The sequence below is a fragment of the Aspergillus fijiensis genome (assembly GCF_003184825.1).
Source record: "Aspergillus fijiensis CBS 313.89 unplaced genomic scaffold BO72scaffold_6, whole genome shotgun sequence".
Classification (NCBI taxonomy): Eukaryota; Fungi; Ascomycota; class Eurotiomycetes; order Eurotiales; family Aspergillaceae; genus Aspergillus; species Aspergillus fijiensis.
The window spans coordinates 181,652-201,014 of record NW_024468982.1 but is presented as its reverse complement, the minus strand read 5'-3'; the positions used below and the strand labels follow the sequence as shown (position 1 = coordinate 201,014).

General features: G+C 51.8%; 7 protein-coding genes across 7 annotated transcripts; 3 read left to right on the top strand and 4 right to left on the bottom strand.

The window, feature by feature from the left end:
- Window positions 1–234: 234 nt before the first annotated feature.
- On the bottom strand, window positions 235–4,242 carry BO72DRAFT_396421 (putative mitochondrial translation initiation factor IF-2). The gene is made up of 3 exons (XM_040942027.1): window positions 3,581–4,242; window positions 989–3,471; window positions 235–931 (listed from the first exon to the last, which is right to left on the bottom strand). The coding sequence occupies exons 1-3, from the start codon at window positions 4,046–4,048 to the stop codon at window positions 688–690; spliced, it is 3,195 nt and encodes a 1,064-aa protein (XP_040805103.1). The 5' UTR covers window positions 4,049–4,242; the 3' UTR covers window positions 235–687.
- A 435-nt stretch (window positions 4,243–4,677) lies between these two features.
- thtA lies at window positions 4,678–8,748 on the bottom strand (the record flags this gene model as incomplete). Its single annotated transcript, XM_040948296.1, has 5 exons — window positions 4,678–6,114; window positions 6,165–6,337; window positions 6,394–7,954; window positions 8,018–8,132; window positions 8,183–8,748. 5 exons carry the CDS (start codon window positions 8,746–8,748, stop codon window positions 4,678–4,680), a joined length of 3,852 nt encoding a protein of 1,283 aa, XP_040805102.1.
- Window positions 8,749–9,892: 1,144 nt separating this feature from the next.
- BO72DRAFT_524567 (uncharacterized protein) lies at window positions 9,893–11,768 on the top strand. Its single transcript, XM_040949885.1, has 3 exons — window positions 9,893–10,486; window positions 10,544–10,675; window positions 10,728–11,768. The coding sequence occupies exons 1-3, from the start codon at window positions 10,231–10,233 to the stop codon at window positions 11,612–11,614; spliced, it is 1,275 nt and encodes a 424-aa protein (XP_040805101.1). The 5' UTR covers window positions 9,893–10,230; the 3' UTR covers window positions 11,615–11,768.
- A 194-nt stretch (window positions 11,769–11,962) lies between these two features.
- BO72DRAFT_444644 (Yip1 family protein) lies at window positions 11,963–13,558 on the top strand. The gene is made up of 4 exons (XM_040943868.1): window positions 11,963–12,095; window positions 12,183–12,234; window positions 12,304–13,036; window positions 13,136–13,558. Exons 1-4 carry the CDS (start codon window positions 12,051–12,053, stop codon window positions 13,215–13,217), a joined length of 912 nt encoding a protein of 303 aa, XP_040805100.1. The 5' UTR covers window positions 11,963–12,050; the 3' UTR covers window positions 13,218–13,558.
- Window positions 13,559–14,102: 544 nt separating this feature from the next.
- BO72DRAFT_238626 (uncharacterized protein) lies at window positions 14,103–15,139 on the top strand. The gene has a single exon (XM_040939910.1). The coding sequence runs from the start codon at window positions 14,365–14,367 to the stop codon at window positions 14,977–14,979; it is 615 nt and encodes a 204-aa protein (XP_040805099.1). The 5' UTR covers window positions 14,103–14,364; the 3' UTR covers window positions 14,980–15,139.
- A 276-nt stretch (window positions 15,140–15,415) lies between these two features.
- On the bottom strand, window positions 15,416–17,508 carry BO72DRAFT_465528 (TFIIB-type zinc finger domain-containing protein; the record flags this gene model as incomplete). Its single annotated transcript, XM_040946720.1, has 8 exons — window positions 15,416–15,834; window positions 15,891–16,277; window positions 16,331–16,469; window positions 16,527–16,632; window positions 16,694–16,938; window positions 17,026–17,135; window positions 17,201–17,291; window positions 17,404–17,508. 8 exons carry the CDS (start codon window positions 17,506–17,508, stop codon window positions 15,416–15,418), a joined length of 1,602 nt encoding a protein of 533 aa, XP_040805098.1.
- A 483-nt stretch (window positions 17,509–17,991) lies between these two features.
- Window positions 17,992–19,071, bottom strand: BO72DRAFT_444640 (Eukaryotic translation initiation factor eIF-5A). Its single transcript, XM_040943867.1, has 3 exons — window positions 18,427–19,071; window positions 18,243–18,375; window positions 17,992–18,183 (listed from the first exon to the last, which is right to left on the bottom strand). The coding sequence occupies exons 1-3, from the start codon at window positions 18,640–18,642 to the stop codon at window positions 18,113–18,115; spliced, it is 420 nt and encodes a 139-aa protein (XP_040805097.1). The 5' UTR covers window positions 18,643–19,071; the 3' UTR covers window positions 17,992–18,112.
- Window positions 19,072–19,363: the final 292 nt, after the last annotated feature.

Sequence of the window (19,363 nt, the reverse complement as noted above, 5' to 3'; positions counted from 1 at the left end):
TTCTGGAAAAAGAAATACTTAGGGGGGGTGGGTGGGAACTAGGTCACTTGGAAAAGAGTGGGAATTGTAAGATGTAAATATATTTGTTCTCAAGGATGGATGGTGTCGGATAAGTCATCATGTACCCTTTTTTGCCTGCCTACGAGACATATTCCGGATGAGCATTCTTCTTTTCTGTAGACTATTCTGTAGACTATACAATCACCAGACTACAATATTTACAGTGCCTCAAGCCTCGATAGAAAAACTCAATTCGAACTAGATCCATAGCTATTCATTAACAAGGAGATAAAGCAATCGACCACGGCTAGCTTTTTTCCAACATCAAAGGTCTCATGTACAGGCATCTTCTTGCTTTTGTATTGGTGATAAGAAAAAAGTCGTAGTCATTCCTCGTTCAAGGCCTTCTGCCTTTTCTTTCCACCCCCCGATATCCAACATCCATCCTTCACTCATCCCTGGGTAGGTTACCATCTATCGTGCGTTCGAATGTCCCTCAAGGAGATTGTAAGCTAAGCAACAGCAGAAACAACAAGCAAAAACACGATATGATGATCCACAGCACGTAGAGGCTGAGAGCTTCCCAAGCCACAGCCATCACCAGTGGCTATGGCTCGTCGAATCTAGACCCGTAACTGACTCGGCTCTGAGAAGCACCAGGGTTGACTAGAGAAGCTGTGGAGGCGCTCATGGAATGTCAAAGACAGGCTTGAGCTTCTTGACAAGACCCCACTCTTCCATCGTCACGTCCGAACGGTAGAACTCCTTCAAAGTGTCGATACTGACACGAGAAATCTGGGAGTACAAAGTATCCGTTTCTTCCAGCTGACGACCGTACATGGGCTGGTTAGCACCCTCGATCTTGACTGCAACGGAAGGTTGACCCTTCTTGCAAACAGGGATGGCCTTGTGGTCACGCTCAATGGAGGAACTATGCAAACATTAGTCACCGAGAACACAGAATTCAAGTAAGGACATGGAAACTTACACTCTGCCAAGGTTGACAATCTCCTTCGCGCCGGTCTCGGCGTTGGTCTTCACCGCAGCGATAGGGGTGTGCAGGCGCAGACTGCCCTCAACCACATCGACACCAATGACGATAGGATCCTTCTTATTGAACACGGCCACGGTCTTGAGTACGCACGGGAAGACAGCAAGCATCTTGCTCTCTTCCTTTCTCTTTTCCTGCAGCTCAGCCATGTGCTTGGTGAAGTCATCGAACAGATGGTAGATGATATCGGCCGTGAAGATCTTGACGCCAACTTCTTCGGCGTACGCAGCCGCGTCCTTGTCCACCTTGACGTCGAAGCACAGCATGACGGCATACTCCCGGGCCTTCTCCAACATCGTTCCGGCCATCATGACATCACGTTTGTAGACAGGACCAATGGAAATGTTGGCAACCGGAATCTTGGAGACACGCAGGAACTCAAGCAGGGCCTCCAGGGAACCAAGGGTGGAGGCCTGAACGCTGACACCACGCTGATCTCTGGAAACCTTGCTGAGCAGGTTCTCAAGATCAGACATGACCTCGTCTTCGATGTCTTCCTCGTCGTCATCGGGTCCAACAACCATCAGACGAGAACCAGCAATGGCATGCTCAAGATCGTTGGCAGCAATCTTGACACCCAAAGCAGCCTTGACCTCCTTGTTGTGAACATACTGCGACTTGAGACGCAGTTCCTTGAGCGGTGCAGGCGTCAACAATGCTCGAATATTTGTTGAAATAGGACCATTGAGACCACACAGCACAATCCGATCACCCTCACGAAGGATACCGTTGGACAGGACAACGTCGATAGTGGTACCAAGACCCTCAATGACCTTGACTTCGAGAACGGTACACTCGACCTCGGACAGGTACATAAGGGAGTTGGTCATACGCTCCTGGGTCAACGTAGTCAACAGCTTCAGCATGTCAGGAATACCTTCACCGGTGTGAGCGGAGGTAGGGACCAGAGAGACGTTGCGGGCCATCGACTTGTTCTCGCTGAACAACTCGGCGTTGAAACCCTGCTCAGCGAAGAGCAGCTTGGTGCGCTCAAGACGAGAACGGAACTCGTTCTGGACACCCTTGCTCTGCATAGCCAGACTCTCCTGGAAACCATTGTTGTCAATCTTCTTCCAGCCGTAAAGACGATCGATCTTGTTAAGGGCGACAATGAAAGGAGTGCGACGGTCACGAAGCAATCTCATGGACTCGAGAGTCTGAGGCTCGAGACCGTGCATGATATCGACGACCAGGATGGCAATGTTACAGAGCGAAGAACCACGGGAACGCAAGTTGGAGAAAGACTCGTGACCGGGGGTATCGATGACCAACAGACCGGGGATCTTGAACTCGAACTTGCCGTCCTGGTTAACGACCTGAGTCTTCTGGCGCAGGGCATCGACGGGGAAGTAGGTGGCACCAATCTGCTGGGTAATACCACCAGCTTCACCCTCCTGAACGTTCGTCTGACGAATCTTATCCAGCAACTTGGTCTTACCGGTATCGACGTGTCCGAGAATACAGCAAATGGGGGAACGAAGGTTGTCCTTAGAACGAGCGGCCAGAGCTTCCTCGTGCTGCTTCTTCCGGCGCTCGGCAGCCTCTGCTTTGCGCTGAGCAATGGCCTTCTGGGCCGCAGACTGCTCATCCTCCGAATCATCTTCGTCGGAGGACTCATCGGAATCGTCGCTGTCCTCCTCCTCCTCCTTCTTAGCAGGGGCGGGAGCAGCCTTCTCGGCACCGTTCGTAGCAGCCTTCTCCTCTTCCTCATCGGAAGGCGCGTCCCAGCTGTCCTTCACATCGTCCTCCTCAGCGGCCTTCTCCCAGTCCTCGACCTCACTCTCGTCATCGCCACCCTTGGCGGCAGCGGCGGCCTTAGCTTCAGCCTTAGCCTTCTCCTCCTCTTCCTTTCTGCGGCGCTCCTCCTCGGCTTCACGCTGAGCCTTGGCGCGAGCAGCAGCAGCTTCCAGATTATCCTCCTGCTTCTTGGGGCCGCGCTTCTTGCGGTTATCGTAGACGGGCTTCTTCTTCTCAGCACCGCCTTCCTCAAGACCGGCAACCTTGCCTACACCAGCCGCAAGCATCTGCTGCATGCGGCGCTCGTTACGCTCCTTGGCTTCCTTCTGAGCCTTGGTGAGAAGCTTTCCTTCCTTGCGGAGCTGCTCCTTCTTCTCCTTCTCCTTCTCCTTCTTCCGTTGACGAGCCTCCTCCTTCTTCTTTTCTTCCTCCTCCTCGAGGCGACGCTTCTCCTCCTCAGCAGCGGCCTCTTCAGCCGCCAAACGCTCCTCCTCCTCCTGTTGTTTCCGCAGAGCCTCCTGCTGCTTCTGAATGGCAAGCAAGTGTGCGGGGATCTTCTTCTTCTTACCACCAGTAGCAGGCTCAGGGGCAGCAACAGGGGCAGCGGCCTCCTCCTTCACAGGCTCAGCCTTAGTGGGTTGAGCCTTGGTCTCGGCGGGGGCAGTCGTCTTCTTCTTAGCAGCCTATGAATTAAAAAAGAAATCAAAAAGTGTCAGTCTCATGTGCATCACAAAAACATAAAGCTCGAGAACACGACTCGCGCCTCCGCAGCAGCAAGCCGAAGAGACATACCTGTTCCTTCTTACGCTGCTTCTCTCTCTCCTTCTTCTCCCTCTCCTTCTCCTTCTTAGACTTCACACGGATCTCACCATCATCGCCAGCATCCTTGGGCGCCGGAGCGGCGGCGGCGGCAGCGGCAGCCTTCTTGTTGGGCTTGACCTTTCCGGAGAAGACGTCATCCTCATCATCGAAGCCACCCTCCTCCGGCTGCTTGCTGGCGAAGTCGTTGGCCGCGTCGTTGGTATCCTGAGCGGCATCCTCGCCCTCGACGAAGTCGTTGACGGGCTTGCCCTTCTTGCCCTTCTTCGCCTTGTTCTTTCGGAGGGCGGCGAGCAGACCACCGCCCATGCCATTGTCCTCCTCGGCGGGAGCGGCGGCGGCGTCCTCAGCAGGAGGAGAAGCGGTGGTGGGAGCCGACTCGCCCAGATCGGCCTCCCAGTCCTCTTCCTGTCTCTTGTTTCCCTTCTTCTTGGGTGCCATGTTGAAAGGTTATATAGGGAGGGTTGCGTTGAAAATGAACCTGGAATGTAGACCGCACGTTAGTAAGGAGAGTAAAGAAGTCAAATCCGACCAGTTTGCTCGCCAGAAAGAGTCTGACGGAGGTGGGCGCGCACGAGCAATCCAGCCAGCCAGCCAGCCAGCCAGCTACTTTCTGTCCGGCCCGCAACCTGTGGCAGTCGGGATGGCAAAACTGAAGAGCAAATGACGGGTGGCGAGTGCGATCTCGGGAAACTCGGAGACACGAGCAGGGGAAACAGAAGAAGAGGAAAGGAATGGAAGAAGACGTACCTTTTCCCACCTCTCAAGTGGATTGTGATAAGGTCGGTCCAAGGCTGGAGACACGATGGAGCGGGAAGGACAGGCAAGCAAGTGCCTCTTGGGGTAATTAAGAATTTTGGGCCCGGCGGTGGTGGGGATCGGCTTATGCGATATGCGAGCCCGTCCTTTGTTGCGGGTGGCGTCCCGCCAGTTGGTCCCGTTTCTGCAAGGTTCACTACTAACACACAACCACTAGTTACAAGCTGCAATAATTAAACAATGGAGAAAAGTAGAATAAGAATAAAATCGGTATCATAATGCTCTATCTAACAAGATCAAATAGCCCCTATCTAAAACTCGACCTGAAGGATCCGTCGTAACCACCCTATCGCCGATTCGACCGGAGAACTAGTCTCTCCAAGAACATCTCGCGTGAGCTCCGAGAATCGCTCGAAGATCATGTCCGCTGAATTGTGGGTTTGCTCAGAAGAAGGATCGTCGGAATGCAACATGCGAGAGAGGTCCTGGGTACCCCGCGTCAAGAGGCGACTCAAACAATCACCGTCGATGTGCATTTGAGACGGATGGTTGCCGGCCAGATTGGTTGGATTGCGTTGTCTTTGTCTTCTGGGCGTAAAGGGACATAAGATGGGATCCCTGATACATAGATTTTGTAGCAGGCGAAGGAGACGCCATTCTTTTTCATTGAGCTGCAAGAGCCGATAGACAGTACCATTCAAAGCAGTACCGTAAATCACTGGCGACTGAGACAATAATGGGGACTGTCTAGCCCCTGCGCCGAGCCTTATGACAGAGGAGGGAAGGTGCGCCTCACACAAGGCTGGAGGCATCATGGTATCGCGCTCATTGACCCCGTCCTCGGTCAAAAGACTGACCCGACCGCCTCTGCTGGACGTCAAGATGAGATTCGAATTGCCATCTAGATGGATGTGGGAGAGACCATCGTGCTTCTGGCGGTCTTGCGCACGAAGAGTCAACTTATCCTCGCCAGCCTTGAGGATCATGAGTGATTCTCGTGATGTTGTAAGGTACAGATGTGGTTCACGCGCCGTCATGAGAACCGCAGGCGAGTGGACTTTGTATCTTGCTGTTCGAACACCCTGGCTTTGAGAAAGCTTGGGTTCTAGCGGTACTATCATATGGCCCGTCGAAACCATCAAGGTGAAATCGCCGTAGGGAACGATGGAGAAAACCGGGCCTTCAAACTTATGGATATGCTTCACATTGCATTCGATCCGCGACGGATTAGTTGAATCACGGTATGCTTGAAGAAAGATGACCCTGCCACGGTCCTGCTGGTTCTTGCGTGAAGTACCAATGACGATGAAATGGTATTCTTCATCACCTTTCCTGGGCGTCCACTCTAGGATGCAGCTGATTTTCTCGCCCGCTACTCCTTGTGGTCTCCAAGGACGGCTGCTCTCGTCAATGGGAGATTCCGAAGTGTTGACCATGGATTGCTGCGAATCTGGGTCCACAAACTCGATGTATGGCCGAGTGTAGCGTCGGATGGGATCTGTATCCGTATCATATTCGGTCTGGTTATATGCGACCACCAGACTCCTCAGATGCCGCGAATATGTAAGTCTGCTAGCACTTCCTGGTAGGTCGATCCTTCTTGGAACAGTTTTCGCTTTCTGGTCGAGAGTACAGATCATTAGCTGACCCTCAGCGACACAGAAAAGCGTGTCGAAAAGATTCTCTGCGCCTGGACCCCCAACAGCAGATATACAAAAACTGTTGACTGTGTTCGGATGATAGGCAGGCTAGCATCTTGGTTAGTACTTCATATCTCTCAGAAGTAGTAAGAACTCACATTGTTCTGGTCAGTGACCCAAACTCTTTGGGTCATATAGTGAGTTGTCACAGAATCTTGACTGCATGACATTTGCCAGAATCCGTGCCCACAAGTTAGTAGGGCAATGTCGCCCCTGCTTTGCACCTTCACCGAGGTGTGTCCTAGTCGCTGTGGTTCTAGTTGCTTGAACGCTGTCATAATGAGAAATCAGTATGGGATGATATAAATGACACGTGTGAGTGCGTACCATCATGAGACAGTCCATTCTCGCTGTCTATTATCAGTTCGAACGGGACCAGAATTCCGCTTCGAAGACCGCACAACATGTTGTACTTATCAGATGAATTGTCGTTCATCGACTTGATAAGTGCAAGGCTGTCGATGGCTTTCGAGATATCATCCGAGCTCCCAACCGCAATGGTTGTTTCCGACACGAAAGAAACAGTGTCTGTTACGCGGTATACCAGAACCTTTCCATTGCCCGTGCCTATAAACACATATGTGCAGAAGCCCAATGTCTCGATAGACATACATACAGGGTCATAGCGGATAGGCAAAGCTGGGCCAATATCCTGTAGTTGGGCTTGGCCACCGCCCGAATCGAGTCTTTTGAGGTGAAGGTGCACATCATGTGAGGTTCGGACTGCAGCAGCAACAAGCAACGAGGATCCATTGACAGCAGCCACTGCAATGTGATGCTCAGGACCATATTCGTGGCGATAACTGGACCATAACTCGGAGGTTGCTCCAATATGAATAGCCTTATCCGTCACTTGAATGATGGCTCCTGTGTCAGTGCATCCGGCGGCAAGAGTCTGTGTGCCATAGTCGAGGCCTGAGTCTTTTTCATCGATAGCAGAGATCTCCTCCATAAAATCAGCTGCCAAATATAAAAGCATTGAAGAAACTGGATCAGATGTCAATATGAAGATGCCTCCATTCATACCGTCTGACATGATCCAAATGCCCGTCGTGCTCAAGAGTTCTTCTAGAGAAACAACTAGACCACTCTGTGCCTCAATGCCATGACGGAGCTCAACCACAGCCCCGCGCGCGTAGGAAGAAGCCGAGCAAACAAAGAAGCGATCACTGGAAGCCCCCGAATTCGAGGCGATGTCATCCCTGACAATGGCAGAGTCCGTGACTGGCGTCCAGTTCATGAAACGTTGAACACACCTTGGATGATCCCTGGCCTTCTGAACAAAAAGCCCGCCATCTCCTGTCGTGCCGGCTGCAAGAAGTAGATCACCGCCCTCGTATCCGATATCCAAGATATCAAACGCAGCGTCAACATCGCAGCATAGCTGTCCTAGATGAGTTTGGTTCTCCACTTCGCCCTCATTGCCGACACTCAAATAAAAGACCCTGCCGTCCTCCCGGCACAAATAAATGTCGTCGTGCTTTTGGTTGTATAACCAATTGCGTAAAGGCCTTGCCCATCTGGTCCAAAGTGGTTGTCGCTGAGATTCACGATCAGGAACTGGAAGCGGGTATCTAGTTGGTTGCCTTTGAGGATCGAGTTTATTCTGGTATACAGCCATCGAGGTTGTAGTGACGAGAATGAATGATGACGTCTTAGTCAAGGGGATGAGCATGGTAGGTAGCCTGTCCTCAAGCGGCAGCACTTTTCTGGTCACTTTTGGGGCTGCTTGTCGTAGCGACTCATAGGCGTTCCATTCATAACAGACGGCATACGTGACGTGATCCTGGGCGATGAGTAGAAGTAAGATGATCTTATCTCCATCCTCATTAGTAGGATATAAAAACTCCATTGAGATGATATCGCCGTCGACACGAAAGAAGCGTTCCTAGATTCATAGACAAGGGGGTCAGTGGCCGCAGATTGTTTTTGATAGACGTTGTGCACATACCTCTGCTATTGGGTCCAGTTTGTTTTGTGCCATCTGTGACTGAAGGACAGCAGGCTCCTTGAGTACGAAAACTCCAAAGTAGTCCGAAGAAGCACTAACTGCAACAACTCGAGATCTGCCAAAATTCTCAGTCCAATGACCATCTTTCTGACCGGGAACACTCACCTCGGCTCTACAGCGATGTTTCGACCAAACCTCTCAAAGGCACTGACATCATTTGGCAATGGACGATGGTGGTATATGAACTGTTCGCCAGCATTCCAGTAGTACAGGAACGTGAGCTCTCTCGATGCGAGACTAAGCACCAGAATTTGAGGCGGCAAGTCCTTATGCATGGCTGCATCTGCTGACATGGTGGATCTACTATCGCTCAACTTCATCTGTGCTTCCCAGGGTAATTCTGTGCTCACGTTGATGACCTTGGCTGCCATGATGTATGAGTCAAAGTCATTCTTGTTTGTGACTTCCTCAAGATGTACGCCGGACACTGCCTCCTTGATCTGAAGGCATCTCTCGCCGACGAACACGACATCATTTTGATGCTTCCCTCTTAGACGCGCAGGTAGAATCCACTGTATAATCGGGCTTGGCACGAGAGTGTGCGAGAGTAGTCCCACTCTAGCTTGGGGCTTTGCATAGATGTCATCTGCTTCGATATCCATCGGCTCTCCACTGTGGGCATTTTCAGGGTGGTTTCCAGCTAGACCTGGATCTATCCTCGGTTGCGCCATAGGGTCTATAAGAAAGGCCTGCAGCGACGGATGATAATATAACAAGCGCCGCAAAAGTACTGTCTGACAAGACTGGCTAAGCGGTTAGAAATGTAGTAGCGTGGCCTGAATTGAGCAAGCTTTGCGAATAACCTCAAGCGCCTGTCGGGTTCAAATTCCTCTTTTACAAAATGAAGGAGACCTTGAGAAATCCCAGATTTGATGACACTACGGCTCGTGCGGTCCTGCCTTAACCATGCTCAAGACAGTCCAGGAACCGCATGCCACTCCGAAAACGAGTAGAGCAAAAGCCGAAGACTGAGTGGACAGCGAACGCGAGGTCTCTCCGCAAATGTAGCTGGAAGAAACGATCTGCAGAAACATGAATAGCCGTCATGCAAAGGAGGAATAATATGTTGTAGCTAATCCGTGAGCTAATTCTGAAAACAGATCAACACATGTTCTTTGTGGGGGGGGAAGAAAGCCTACAATGCAAGGGTCTGCAGACACCACTTGCTGCGCGCTGATAATAGGAACGATATCAGTGTCTCATAATATTGTTGAGTGTCGCCCAAGCCGTGATCCCGTGATCCGGTCAATCTCAATCGTGTCTGAGATTCAAGGAATTGCGCGTCAGCCTTGCGGTTTTGGCTGCAGTTGCTAACCGCGAAATCCCAGCGCGGGCAGATTGTGGGAGAATCGACTAGCGGGTATGTTTAGTTCTGGTAGGTATGATGCCATAGGCCGCTCGCTACCTCCAAACTTGCAGCTGTGCTTTCAGGCACGCATGGTGAAGGAGTGCGCTCAGTCTCCTGGCCAGGTCAAGGCTATAACTGACAGATACAGGAGAAATAAAAATCAATCGATTGATGGTAGACTCTATTTATTGTCCAGCCTTATCAATGACAAGGGCGAAGATAGTGACGTGATGTGCACAACTTGCCGGAGGGGTTGACGGTTGACGCGGATCATTACTAGGTACTCCGTAACTTAGACTAACTCCGTAGTTGTTCGATGCCTGCGGCTTCCCTTACTTCTTCTTTGGGCGGTCGGAGGGTGCAGCCTCTTGGCCTAAGGCTGCAAGGCTTCAAAACATCTCCTTTGGGATTCGATTGCAGCCACTTCCGCGGATGTCAAAGACCACTCGTCTCTTTTTCCTTGGAACATTTCTTCCAACTATCTTCTTTAATCCAGTACCCGATGGCATCAGGCTGGCACTGTAGGGTTCCTCTTGCCCAAACATAGACTGACAATAAGCCGACTTATCGAAATGACTTGAGGTTCGATCGTCATCTGCATGCAAAGTATCTCCATTTGCCGATCTTGCCTAGTGCGCATTAAGGTGGATTTATAGATAATCGCCTTAGTACATTATCGGACGGACCCCGTCTGTCTTTCCTGAGCTCGTCTCCATACAACATCTTTGTCACCTTTAGCCTCAAACGGCACGGTGAGTTACTGGACGAGGCTGGCCACAACATCCCATTGCCTGCCCCGGCAATAATGGATCATCACCAGCCCCAGGTCAGCGAGCCGGCGGGCGACCCGGACACGGTCGACGAGAAGGAGCAGAGCAGCATAGTAACCGAGGAATCTCTGCATACGACCGACTCGTCGGTTGAGGAGGAACTTGAAGCTCGTGCAACTGAAAAGGCGAACGCCATCCGCCAAGCATGCGACCTGCGTGACTTCGACGCATTGGTTTCCTATGCAACTTCTGAGGGTGGCTTCTTAAATGACGATATTAGACGAGTGGCTTGTAAGTCCCTGTAACCTCGAAACTCTGCCTTACGTGACTGACATCCGACCTGTTCAGGGCCCATTCTCCTTCAGTGCGATCGAAGAGAGTCTGTTCACGACTTCACGGGGTGGGAAGACCTGCCACCGCATGTGGACGAGGAGCAGATCCAGCTAGATGTAAATCGGTCTTTCGTCTACTACCCTGATGGTATGCTTTCCCTCGGCCAACTCAGCACCTCGCCAACTAATCACTGGAATAGGTTCTGAAGAGGAGATCTCGAGGAAGAAAGATGAGCTTTCTCAACTCATCAAGCAAGTTCTGCGGAAATATCCAATGCTGTGCTACTTCCAAGGGTACCATGATATCGTGCAAGTGCTCTATCTTGTGCTTGGCGGCCATGAGGCTGCTCCTGCCGTTGCGCAGATCTCGCTCCTGCGGATCCGAGACTACATGCTCCCGACTCTTTCTCCTGCCTTGAAACACTTACAACTACTGCCGGCGATTATTGAGCTGGCCGACTCGTCATTACGCCATCACCTTGCCGGGATCCAACCCTTCTTTGCCCTCGCGGCGACTTTGACCTTGTATGCACATGATATCCAGGAGTATAGCGACATTGCTCGCCTGTTCGATTTCCTGCTAGCTGAGGAACCCGTGGTGTCGGCATACCTCTTCGCAGCGATCATTCTCTCCCGCAAGCAAGAACTGCTTGAAATTCCCGAAGAAGAGCCAGAGATGCTCCACTTCACCCTATCAAAATTACCCAATCCTCTAGACCTTGACGGTTTGATCCTAGCTGCCGTCCGACTTTTCAAAGACTATCCGCCGGAATCGTTGCCATTCGGGGCTTGGAAGCAGGTCCCATCATGCAGCGCCCTCAAGACATCCAGGGGACTCGTGCCTACTCATAGCAAAGATGAAGCTCTTAAATACTTCAGACAGCAAACACGGCAGCTACGCTACGAGGAGGGCAGAGAAAAGGCAGTTGCGTTCCTATGGAACCACAGGAGAGCAATCGGTTCGGTGGCCGTCACCGTCTTGATTGGGGCGATGTCGATCTATATAAGACGCAAGGGACTCGACAGTACCATCTGGTCCTATCTGGGTCGACTCAAATCGACATTGCAGCACCGCGGCTATTTGTGACTAGCTCAATAGTGCCGTCTCTTCTCATCCGAATATCTCTAGAGGAGGATAGACTGTCTATGATGGTTGTATCTAGAGCTGTATACTATACAGTACTAATTGCCCCCTTGGCATAGAACTTTTGGACATGAGTGTATAAATTACAAAAGTGATTGTATGGCCGAACATTCCCCCAGGCCCAAGATCCAGCATGATTGCAAAGTAAATTTCGCCATCTTGTCCATGCGGACGTTGATACGAGTACGTAGCTGAGTGGTTTCAGCAGCGGGCGGCATGGAGAGCCAAGCTCCACATAAATGGTGGCTGGTGCGTGGCTTTCCCGAGCCGCTTGTTCGCTGATGTGTACTCTTCAGTTGCAACGAACTCCCGCAACCTGCACCACCACAACGAAACCACCTTTCCATTGGCAATTCCAAATAAACCAGCCCCCCTCCAGATGGCAAACCAGGGCTACGATGTGGTAGTCGACGTGGACGCCGAGGTAAGCAATGCACCACTGCATCACTGAGGGAACATTGACAATCATCCCAGGGAATCCCAGCTAATGTCATTCTAACCAAATCCACAGGGCGACCTCGGCCACACCGACCTTCAGGAGGACCTTGAATTCCACCGTTCGAGTAAGGCCAAACTCCATAGCAGATCTTCACAACCCCCAACCCTCTACTTACCACCTACCCTAAATCCAGACTTCGAGAACGACCCGCGCACCGCCAAAATCCAACAAGACTCGACCCCATTCCTAGGCGGCGGCGGAGGCGACCACAGCACCTCGCGCAGCGGCGGCGGCCGGCGGGACCGGTCGCCGGGGGGCACGCCGACGAAGCACACGTGGTGGACGATCCACTACTACGCGCAATTCTTCGACGTGGACACGAACGAGGTGCTGCGGCGGTGCGTGGCGACGGTGTACCCGCGCAACAACTTCCTGGACGTGCTGGAGGGGAACCCGGACCTGTACGGGCCGTTCTGGATCGCGACGACGGTGGTGGTGATTTTGTTTTTGACGGGCACGATCTCGCAGTGGCTGAGCAACAACGACGATGCGCACTTCGCCTACGACTTCACGCTGCTGTCCGGCGCCGCGGGCCTGGTGTACGGGTACACGGGCGTCCTCCCCGTCGCGCTCTGGGGCGCGCTCCGCTGGTTCGGCAGCTCCAGCGCCGACCTGGTCGAGTCGTGGGCGCTCTACGGCTACTCCAACCTCGTCTGGATCGCCGTCGCCCTCGTCAGCTGGAGCCCCCTCACCGCCCTGAACTGGGCCCTCGTCGGCGTCGGCTTCGGCTGGTCCGTCTTCTTCCTCCTGCGCAACCTCTACCCCGTGCTCAGCGCCACCGACGCCAAGGCCAGCAAGATCCTGCTGATCCTGGTCGTCCTGCTGCATGCCGGCTTTGCCTTGGCCATCAAGATCTTGTTCTTTGCGTGAGTTCCCTCCTTTTCCACATCTCTTTTTCTACGAATCCTTGGGTCTTCCATGATACAATTGGCACGGCTTGCTAATACATGAAAATGCAAATACAGTCACGGAAGCCCGGTCTCGAAGAAGAACAAGAGCGACGGCGATGATAACAATGATGGCAAGGCGCAGATGCTCATGTTCTAGGCTGGGAAGGGCTGTGGGGGAAAGACGGAAAAAGAAAACATGGGCGTCATTAGTGACCCAGGAAGTCACATCTTATCGAGAAAGCAGGAAAAGGGCCCGCATCTAGACCCCAGTTCAGACGCTTGTGCTCAGGTAGCACCCATGTCAAAGGTCCATGACTTTTCCCTATTCTGAAAAACGCTATTTCAAATCCGTTGTGGCGCGCGACAAATGTTAAGTATGTTTTCCTCTATTATTTGTTTCAACTTTCCCAAAGCGGCGCGACAGCACTGCGTGTATGATGTGTACCTTTCCTACTTTTCCCTCCACAATAAATCAAAATGGACCAAAGGGAATTTGAATTTTACAATTGTATTTCGATTGCAACTTCTTCCGAGCAGCCAACTATGGACATTTGACTTCGGCCATAATGTTTTATCATTCCAACGCCGTGTAATACCCTACGTTGCAATCCGGTCGTAACAACCCCAGCAGCGCTTTCCTCCCCCCAGCAACGCAGAAAAACCGTAACAGGAGAATCGTTTACTTGAGCTTCTTCTTGGGGCGGAGCTGGTTGGTGTGACCGCACTTCTTCTTGCGGCAGTTGGTGGCACGGGGAGGGAGACGAGCCTATTTGGGACATGTTAGATGGATTGGTCGGTTGCGCAGAGAAGGTGAAAGGTAGCCGCTGGGAGGTCGATCCTGAAGGGAATGGATGGGAACGTACGTAGCACTTGCGGCAGATGGACTTCTCGCAGTTGTACTTGGAGGCGAGGGCCTTGAGGGAGGGCTCGATGATACCACCACGGAGACGGAGGACGAGGTGAAGGGTGGACTCCTATTTGACGAGCATTGCGTTAGCCAACGGAATTCCCTCCCTGATCGCACATGCTGGTCGGATCGTTCGTGGTTCGCAGCGCTGGGTGAGGTTTCCGAGGGTGATATTCTTCCAAGGATGATGGAATGTAAAGGTGCACGCGGTCCCGAAGGACTTGACACAAGCAAACGCCCCATCATCAACCAGACAGGATATTCGTCACCAAAGATTGACGCAAGGCGACCGTAGCTTTCCATATCGAATACCCCAGAACATCTTTCCAATCCAATAACCCCGAGACCCCAGGCGCAGCGAACATAGAACGTCTGAACCGATGTGCGAAAAAGAATCATGTTTCGGAGGAAGAGTCGCTCATACCTTCTGGATGTTGTAGTCGCTCAGGGTGCGGCCATCCTCGAGCTGCTTACCAGCGAAGATGAGACGCTGCTGATCCGGGGGGATACCCTCCTTATCCTGGATCTTGGTCTTGACGTTGTCGATGGTGTCGCTCGACTCGACGTCGAGGGTAATGGTCTTACCCGTGAGGGTCTTGACGAAACTATGGAATTCGAAAAGAACCACTGGTCAGCGAATTGTTCTCTTCCCCTCCTGGAATTCCCTCCACCATGTCATTTTCCAAAGGTGTTCCCGGTTTCTTCTCCTTTTTCGAGATCGAATGGCGTTGTATGGCATTGGGAAGTATTCGTGACGGGTTTAAGACTTTTGCTCTGGGGAAGACCTACATCTGCACTGTACGAGCGCGGAAAAAACGGCATGTTAGTTTTGCGATTTCCCAGACTTGAATATATCCCTCTTCATCATGGTAGTGCTATACGTACTGGCTGCGGTCTTCGTTGTTGCTGGCTGACGATCTCGCTGAATGGGTCGGTCGGAAGAGGCGATGTCAATTTCACCATTTCTCGCTTAGCAAGAGGTGGACGGGCTCCGCACGTGATCAGGGTTTAGGGCAGTCCGTTCCGCTCGGGGCGCCCCTCCGCATGTCTCCATAGTCCATAGTCTGCCATACAATACGGTACCGATCCATCATCCATACATCATCGAACGGAGCTCTCTGGTTTCTTTATTTGGCACACGCGTAGTTGCACCAGGCTTTCAGATTATCAAGTTTGCGGGTATGCAGTTTAGACCATTGCATCCTGGTTGGTCGATATTCCTCAATACTGCAGCCGTCCACGGTCATGCCCACTACTCCTCAGTTCTTTTGACCTCGTGATTGAGACCGTATTCTCTCCATTGATATGAGCCTTGGCTCTCTGGGAACTTCATGGACAGGCCGAGGCTCTCACACTGCGTTCTATATTCATCCCCGCCAAAGAAGCACAGTCCACGCAGCTGCATTCTCACTTGTAGATGTACATCTCGTCATTCTCATTCTCCAGTCTCAGACATCTCGATCATCCATTTCGCTAGTTTCTCTGGAGGAGTCCGTGTCCAACGTATCCTTGATCGCTTCAACCCGTCGGTGCTCTTCCAGCCATCTGGTTATCTTATGTTCCGCCTGCGACACCGCCCTGACAAGAGTGGAGAGCGAGATTCCAGCTACTTTGGCAGTAGTCTCGAAGAAGGGCCTTGCCGTATCAGGAAGATCGGCCTCCGTTCGGTAGCGCGCGTAGGCGGAGCCTGGTCGGGGTGTATCAATACTCTCCCCGGTGATGACCTTGGTAGATTTCAGTTGACTCGTAGAGGTTCGCAGCATCGAAAGCAGAGCCTCCGCATCATTCCCCTCTACGGAAGCGCTGGCTGTCTGACTCTCACTTGCATTGACACTGACTGGGAAGAAGCTGGCCAATGGATTTTGTGCTAGGTCGAAGTCAGTCTAGACGCCCTAAAGAAAAGCAGTTTAGGGATTGTATTACCTTTGCTGTGGTCGAGCCAGGAGCTCTCGTACCAATCCATATACTCATCTATCTGGGACGGGGTCATGCTCATTATGTCTTTTTCGGTCACTGAGATCTCATTCCCCTTGCCCAGCATACCGTCAGAGGTCCTCCCACGGTCAAAAATCCGTTGGTTCTGTGCCCAAAGCATCCAGTCGATGACCTGAACAGAAGGTTCCTTCGAAGAAAGAGGGTATCTGTTGTAGTCGTCGAAAGGGAATAGAAGCTTGGTAGAAATGACAATCAGGACAACCACTTGTACTTCCGGCAATTGAAGTGGTCTTCTCCTGCCACTTGTACCCGTGGGGTATGCGAAAGAGAACCCCAGCAGGTGCTGTAGCCTTTTGACGGCGGGATAGATGTCGACTAGACACACATGGTTAGGATGCAATGTAACATGCTAGCAAGGTCCCACTCACTCGGCAGCGCAAGCCTCCTAATGTATCTATACAGCAAGAAGGGCCAGTTCAAAGGCGGAAATTGCATGTCGAATCGATGGTGATAGTACGAAAGGAGATCTGCCACGGCTCCATGAAGATGCTCGGCCTGAATCAATTTCTATCTCACGATTAGGACATAAAAAACGCTCCGTTCGTGATGACAGCCAGGACTTACCGTAGTTTCAAGAATGGCGATAAATTGCGGAGGGAGTCGATCGCGCATCTCGCGGGGAATATCTTTGATGATTCTGATAAAGGGCATCTCTCCCCGTATGGCCATCCTATATCGAGCTCAGGTCAGTGTATGAACGATAACGAAACGAGCTGTCAGGGTGGAAATACCCATGGAAATCCTCAATGCTCACAGGAAGCCTCATTAGCAGCGCGGCAATATAGCATAGGGCCACACTATCGATAAGTCGAGGCCATTTCGTCTGCGTGGTACCGAGCTTCGCCTCTGGAGGTTCATCAAAGCTGGAAGCAGGCTGGGAGCTGAAGAATCGCGGTTCATCATCCAGCTCTGACAGTTCATTGATCTGGTCCGCGAAGGTATCCAGATGGAGCGCCCAAAGGTCTCGAATCACATTCTATGTGTTGACCCGGTTAGTCGCATACAGACGGTGAACACGGGTATTTCCGGATTGGGAAAGGAAAAGCGTGCACTGCAGGCATACCTCAAACTCTGGCGGAAAGCCGCGGCTCTGGACCAAGGTGTAAGATTGTTTCCAGAGAATCAGTTGATAGACTTGCAGAAATAGACGAGATGCCTGACGACCCCGGTACGCTGCCTGATGTTAGTGATGCATGACTTGAGGTCCACCGTCGCCGCGGGCGTCTGTGAATGCTTACTCCTTTGGGCCTTTTCGACCGCCGCTTTCTTTATGCGACTCGTTCGACCTTGAGTACCAAAATCATCTGCATCCGCTTCCACTTGTCGCCCCTATAAGCATAATAACGTCAGTTGTCTAGAGGATGATGGCGTGGTGGTCTGATCGGCAACAGCAGCGCGCCTAAAGGTGGGGTTGTGAAAGCAAGTCATGATCATCTCATACCTCTTGCTGGTGACCCCGCCTACAAAACCAGAGGCCATTGTCAAGGTAATACCGCGTTTCACGGCACCCTTCCTGTCCACAGACCCCTCGTGTGATGTACTCCATCCAGGGCAGTACTCTTCATTCTTGTGGTAGCAGAGTAGATGAAGAAGTGAGGACCTGAGTCCCTAAGGTATGGACGGGTCAATGTCGAATGGTAAGATGGGTTTCCCGTACTGATCAAAAATTTTCCCCCATGTCGCAACCATACAATGTACATCAACCCGTGACATAGCCAGTATCCACAACACTTTACAACCTTTTAAGATTGGCAATTTACGGCCATGTTCTTTCGCCGAGACCTGGTCAAACCAAAGATTATGATTGCAAATCACTCCAAAGTGACTACAGACGTGATTACGAAGACATGTATATGCTACAACTACAGCGCGAAACCTGGTTGGAACAATAATAGGTTTTTTATTCGTAAAACTATCGTGACGGTGCTGATTTCAAGAGCTGTTCCTCTGACAGAGCACGATTTATGCTGCCAAGTGAACGTGACTAGCGCCACTGGCTCACATACCCAAGTTTATATTGAAGCAGATTATGTCGTAACGTGACCATGTGTCTTATCCGACCTGACACATGGGCGAAGACAGCAAGGCCATTTTGGAGCACAGAAAAGCTGACAGGGCAGTCACAAGATCCGTGAACACGATTAAGGCGTTTATTTGCCCTGGGGAGCCTCCTTGACATCCATGCAGCACTGCTCACCCATGGAGGTGAGGACAGTGACGTCTGTAGGGTATGGTTAGATGCGGAATTGAGAATGGTCACATAATAGGATTTCCACTTACTGCAGTCCTTCTCCTCCTCTCTGAACATGCGCTCGATCTTGTCACCAATCTCACCCTCGGGGAGCTTGACATCATCCTTGGTGCTTCCATCCTCATCCATCAGGGAAAGGAAGCCGTCGTCAGTGACGTCGAGCTGTGGAAGTGTTAGTAACTGTATTGTTCCGTATCACGTTGGATCACTCACGAGCTGGTATTCCTTGCGGTAGACGTTGGGGACGTCCATGTTGTGGGTGGAGGGAGACAGATCCTCGTACTTCTTGCCGGTGAAGATGTCAAGGGCGACAAGGTGGACCTTGGCGTGACCGTGCTTGCCAGTCTTGGAGGTGGACATGTCGACGATCTTGCAGGGGCGACCCTTGATGACAACGTGACCGTTCTTGCGCAGAGCAGAGCACTGCATGGGGTAGGTGGTCGAGGCGCCGGCATCGGCGGACTCGAAGGTCTCGTGGTGCTGTAGAACGGCGGTCAGTCAATAATAGATCAATGATAGGCATGACGGCGACCATGTATAATCAAGAGACGGAAGATATCATGCATTGCCTGCAGGAACAAATGGACATATAGGTGGGGGTGGGAAAGGTGTGCACGATGCAAGCAAGGCTTCCAGAAGCCCAGGAGCCCAGGAGCCCAGAAGCCCAGCAGTTGCAGTGATGCAACAATGGAAGATGCCGGATTGGGTGTCGGCAATCAGAGCATAGTAATGCTGGCATAACGTACCTCGTCAGACATGGTGATGGATTTGAAGGTAAATGCAAGGAAAACCTGAAGAGAGAGAGTGGAAGGAAAAAGGACGCTGAGGAGTGAGGAGGAGGAGAAGGAGAGAAAAATGGATGGAAGGCAGAGAGAGGGGGAACAGGCGAAAAGAAATCGACAAATGGACTGCGAAAAAAAGGCACTTGTTGTGGCGGGGTTTTGTGGTCGCTAGTCTGCTTTGGGGCTAGAGTCGGAGAAACCACATCCGTGGTTGCTGTGGGTCACCGTAGCATCTCGCCCTGGGCTTATCTTAAGCTAAGTTGTGCTGGTCTCCGTATACTTCCCCGGTGCTGTGCTGTGTGCTGTGCTTGCAAACTCCCCACCACTTCGGACTTTGATTTCTCTTCTCTCCTTCTCACCAGGTGCTG

Bases quoted from the DNA above. Each gene is read 5' to 3' on its own strand.
- BO72DRAFT_524567 (XM_040949885.1), top strand. From the start codon at position 10,231: ATGGATCATCACCAGCCCCAGGTCAGCGAGCCGGCGGGCGACCCGGAC. The intron at 10,487-10,543 runs GTAAGTCCCTGT...CGACCTGTTCAG, and splicing joins CGATATTAGACGAGTGGCTT to GGCCCATTCTCCTTCAGTGC. The intron at 10,676-10,727 runs GTATGCTTTCCC...TCACTGGAATAG, and splicing joins TTTCGTCTACTACCCTGATG to GTTCTGAAGAGGAGATCTCG.
- BO72DRAFT_444640 (XM_040943867.1), bottom strand. From the start codon at position 18,642: ATGCAGTGCTCTGCTCTGCGCAAGAACGGTCACGTTGTCATCAAGGGT. The intron at 18,376-18,426 runs GTGAGTGATCCA...ACACTTCCACAG, and splicing joins ACCGCAAGGAATACCAGCTC to CTCGACGTCACTGACGACGG. The intron at 18,184-18,242 runs GTAAGTGGAAAT...CATACCCTACAG, and splicing joins AGAGGAGGAGAAGGACTGCA to ACGTCACTGTCCTCACCTCC.
- BO72DRAFT_396421 (XM_040942027.1), bottom strand. From the start codon at position 4,048: ATGGCACCCAAGAAGAAGGGAAACAAGAGACAGGAAGAGGACTGGGAG. The intron at 3,472-3,580 runs GTATGTCTCTTC...TTTAATTCATAG, and splicing joins AGCAGCGTAAGAAGGAACAG to GCTGCTAAGAAGAAGACGAC. The intron at 932-988 runs GTAAGTTTCCAT...ATGTTTGCATAG, and splicing joins ATTGTCAACCTTGGCAGAGT to TTCCTCCATTGAGCGTGACC.
- BO72DRAFT_444644 (XM_040943868.1), top strand. From the start codon at position 12,051: ATGGCAAACCAGGGCTACGATGTGGTAGTCGACGTGGACGCCGAG. The intron at 12,096-12,182 runs GTAAGCAATGCA...CCAAATCCACAG, and splicing joins TAGTCGACGTGGACGCCGAG to GGCGACCTCGGCCACACCGA. The intron at 12,235-12,303 runs GTAAGGCCAAAC...CCCTAAATCCAG, and splicing joins CCTTGAATTCCACCGTTCGA to ACTTCGAGAACGACCCGCGC.
- BO72DRAFT_238626 (XM_040939910.1), top strand. From the start codon at position 14,365: ATGTTTCGGAGGAAGAGTCGCTCATACCTTCTGGATGTTGTAGTCGCT.